The 3,011-nt window shown below is 49.8% G+C and overlaps 1 protein-coding gene across 1 annotated transcript; it reads right to left on the bottom strand.

Annotated features, from left to right (window-relative positions):
- Positions 1-448: 448 nt before the first annotated feature.
- Positions 449-1,434, bottom strand: LOC141127283 (homeobox protein OTX1-like). Its single transcript, XM_073613569.1, is given in 2 exon segments — positions 449-1,419; positions 1,422-1,434. Coding segments are annotated over 2 exon segments (984 nt in total).
- Positions 1,435-3,011: the final 1,577 nt, after the last annotated feature.

The raw sequence follows: 3,011 nt of genomic DNA, 5'->3' as shown, positions 1-3,011 counted from the left end.
GGTCCTAGAAACGGACCTAATATTTACACATTCCAGCTGCCACACACAGCAAGAGGATACAAGTCCCATAGAAGGTACCTTGGGAGACAAAGCACTGTGTACAGGTTCTGATGCAGATGGGTTGGTTGGGGGTCCTTCCATCTATATACACTTAGGTGTGATGGTGGAGCTTTAGGTTAAAAGTAAAATGTAGAAGTGGTCCATGGAAGGACTTATTCCAATACTGTCTGTAGAAACCACAGTCCACATCCCAGGTTCAGACAGCGAATAAATAAATCACTTTGTGAGTGTCCAGGCACAAGTTAAATGACACTGAGGGGTCTGTCCCTCCATCAGACTCCAACTATTGCCTCCAGTTCTTTGTCGACACCATCCGACACCTCTAAAGGGCGCTCCTTCCCATGTACATGCTGTAGGGTTTCCATGACTGGTGTGCTTGGCCCTTATCTCACAAGACCTGGAACCTCCAGCATGCCTGATCTTTGTAGTCCAGACAGTCAGTGGAGTTAAAGTTAAGTTTCCAGGAGGAGGCAGCAGTCTGGTCCTTGTAGTCCAGGCAGTCAGAGGAATTGAATGGTAGTCCTGTGCTGGCATAGCCCTGGTGATGGTGGTGGTGATGGTGGTGGCTGGAGGACTGGCCCAGGTGATGGTGATGATGGTGGTGGCTGGACATGGAGGATGGGGCCATAGGACTAAGCTGGTGGGGGTGGTGGTGAGAGTGCATCAGTGCCAGGTAGGAACTACAATCCACTCCTCCAAAGTAGGAGGAAGATGGGGCAGGGTAGCCCTGGGTATACCCTGCAGCTTGACTGTAGGACATAGGATAGGAAGCTGCAGAAGAAGAGCCGGAGCGCTGCATGCAGGAGGCGCTTCCAGTTCCCAGTGGGTCGGGCACGGAGCCAGGGGCGGGGCCAGTGCCTGGGGAGATAGAGGCGGGGCTCCAGATGGAGGAGGCTATGGGAGTACTTCCATTCAGTGCTGCTCCTAGGCTGGGGTTCCCGGAGGAGTTGGAGCTGGAAGATGAGGAGGAGGAGGAAGAGCCATAACTGGACACTGCAGGAGGGGTGAACTGACCACTGCTGTCCGATCCTGAGCTTTCCCGGGTGGGGCTGCACCTCTTCTTGGTCGGCCGGCTCTTGGCCCCCGCGCTACTGTTCTGCTGTTGCTGCTGCCGACACTTGGCTCGGCGGTTCTTAAACCAGACCTGAACGCGGGACTCCGGTAGGTTGATCTTCAGGGCCACCTCCTCCCGCATGAAGATGTCCGGGTATCTGGTCTTGGCAAACAGCGCCTCCAGTATGTCCAACTGGGAGCGTGTGAAGGTGGTGCGCTGCTTCTGAGGGATGGCTGGGTACCCCACAGATGGGTGCAGCAGATCCATCGCGGATCCCGTGAGGCCCAATCCATTCATGGTATATGTTTGAGGTATGACATCGTGCTAACAGCTGGGCGAGAGTCCCGATTAATCCACACACTGTTTGCTTTCCTTGTTTTGTCTTCACCCCGATAAAACTCCTTTTCTTTTTTTGTTCTTCTTGTCCACCAATTAGATCTTTCTAAAACTTGTCGGAAGAGTAGTTGTCGTACACCAGGCGCTGATAACAGCACTTTCTGATAACACATGTGGCATTCGCTTTGAGGATGTGGGTTTCTTTTTTGGTAAAATATCATCTCTCGCACGTGCACAACTCTCCAATAACATACTGTACATGACCATCTGATGGGTAAATGGTTTACAGTTACACTGAAAGATTTATCTGTTTTTTACACCTCAGTGGGCAGTCCACAACAGGGCCGTCTTTAATATTGATTGGACCCTGGGCAAAAATTTTCTTGGGGCCCCCCCCATGCAATTTCACTCTCCACCTCTGCTCTGAGACATTCAATAAATAGCAGCTAGACTTTAAATCAGTTTACTGTATCAAATCAGGCAGCAATTGCGATTGGTTGCCAGCGGTTACAGCATATCATTACTGCTTACTGACTGGTTGCTAGAGGTTACAGTGCACATTATGGCTCACTGATTAGTTGCTAGAGGTTACAGTAAATGAGTTCCGCTTGTTAATTGGTTGCTAGAGATTACTGTACAGTAATACTGCTCACTGATTGATTGCTAGAGGTTACAGCACATCATCTCCTCACTGCAGCGGAGCACGATATACATATGAATGCCGCCTTTATTTACATATCAATGCCGCCGGCCACAGCTGCCCCTTTTGCCCTGCCTTAAAGATGGCCCTGCCTGCGTCCATACACCTTTCTGTCTGCTGATCACAGCTGAAGAGCTGAAAGGGGTTGTAAACCCTCGTGTTTTTTCACCTTAATGCATCCTATGGGGCAGAGACAGGCATTCGTGTCTGTGGACGCAAATGCTGAACTTGGGAGTGCTCCCGCATGGTAACCCCCCAGGGAGAGCGCTTCTCCCAGGGGGTTATCTGATGTGGGGAAGAGCCGTGAGAGCTGCCGGGGGACCCCAGAAATGTGCAAAACAAGCTGCACAGTGGAGGTAAGTATGATATGTTTGTTATTTAAAAAAAAAAAAACAAACCCTTACAATCACTTGAAGCCTTTCCTTCCTGCTGGATCCAATGGAGCTGCTGTGACTATCCTGTGCCAAACCCAAGATAGGCTTACTGAAACGTTCACTTTAAAGGCTTGTACACACAATCGAATTTTCCGCAGACAAAGTGTCAGACTTTTGTCCGAAGGGCGTGTGCCGGGAGCTTGTCTTGCATACAAACAGTACACATTTGTCGGCCAACAAACACGAACAGAGTGATGTACTAGACGTACTACGTGGAATTTCAGCTCTTGAACGCCACCATTTGGACACCTTCTGCTAATGTCGTGTTTGGTGAGCATTAATTCCAAGCATGCGTGTTTGTACTTTGGACTTTTGTGTGACGGACTTGTGTACAGACGATAGGAAACTCTGACAACGGACCATTGTCCGCTGAAAATTTACTAGCCTGCTAACCAACATTTTTCGGCAGAAAGTTGGACAACAATTG

This window comes from Aquarana catesbeiana, linkage group LG02 (genome assembly GCF_042186555.1).
Source record: "Aquarana catesbeiana isolate 2022-GZ linkage group LG02, ASM4218655v1, whole genome shotgun sequence".
NCBI lineage: Eukaryota > Metazoa > Chordata > Amphibia > Anura > Ranidae > Aquarana > Aquarana catesbeiana.
This window is presented reverse-complemented; position numbering and strand designations above follow the sequence as displayed.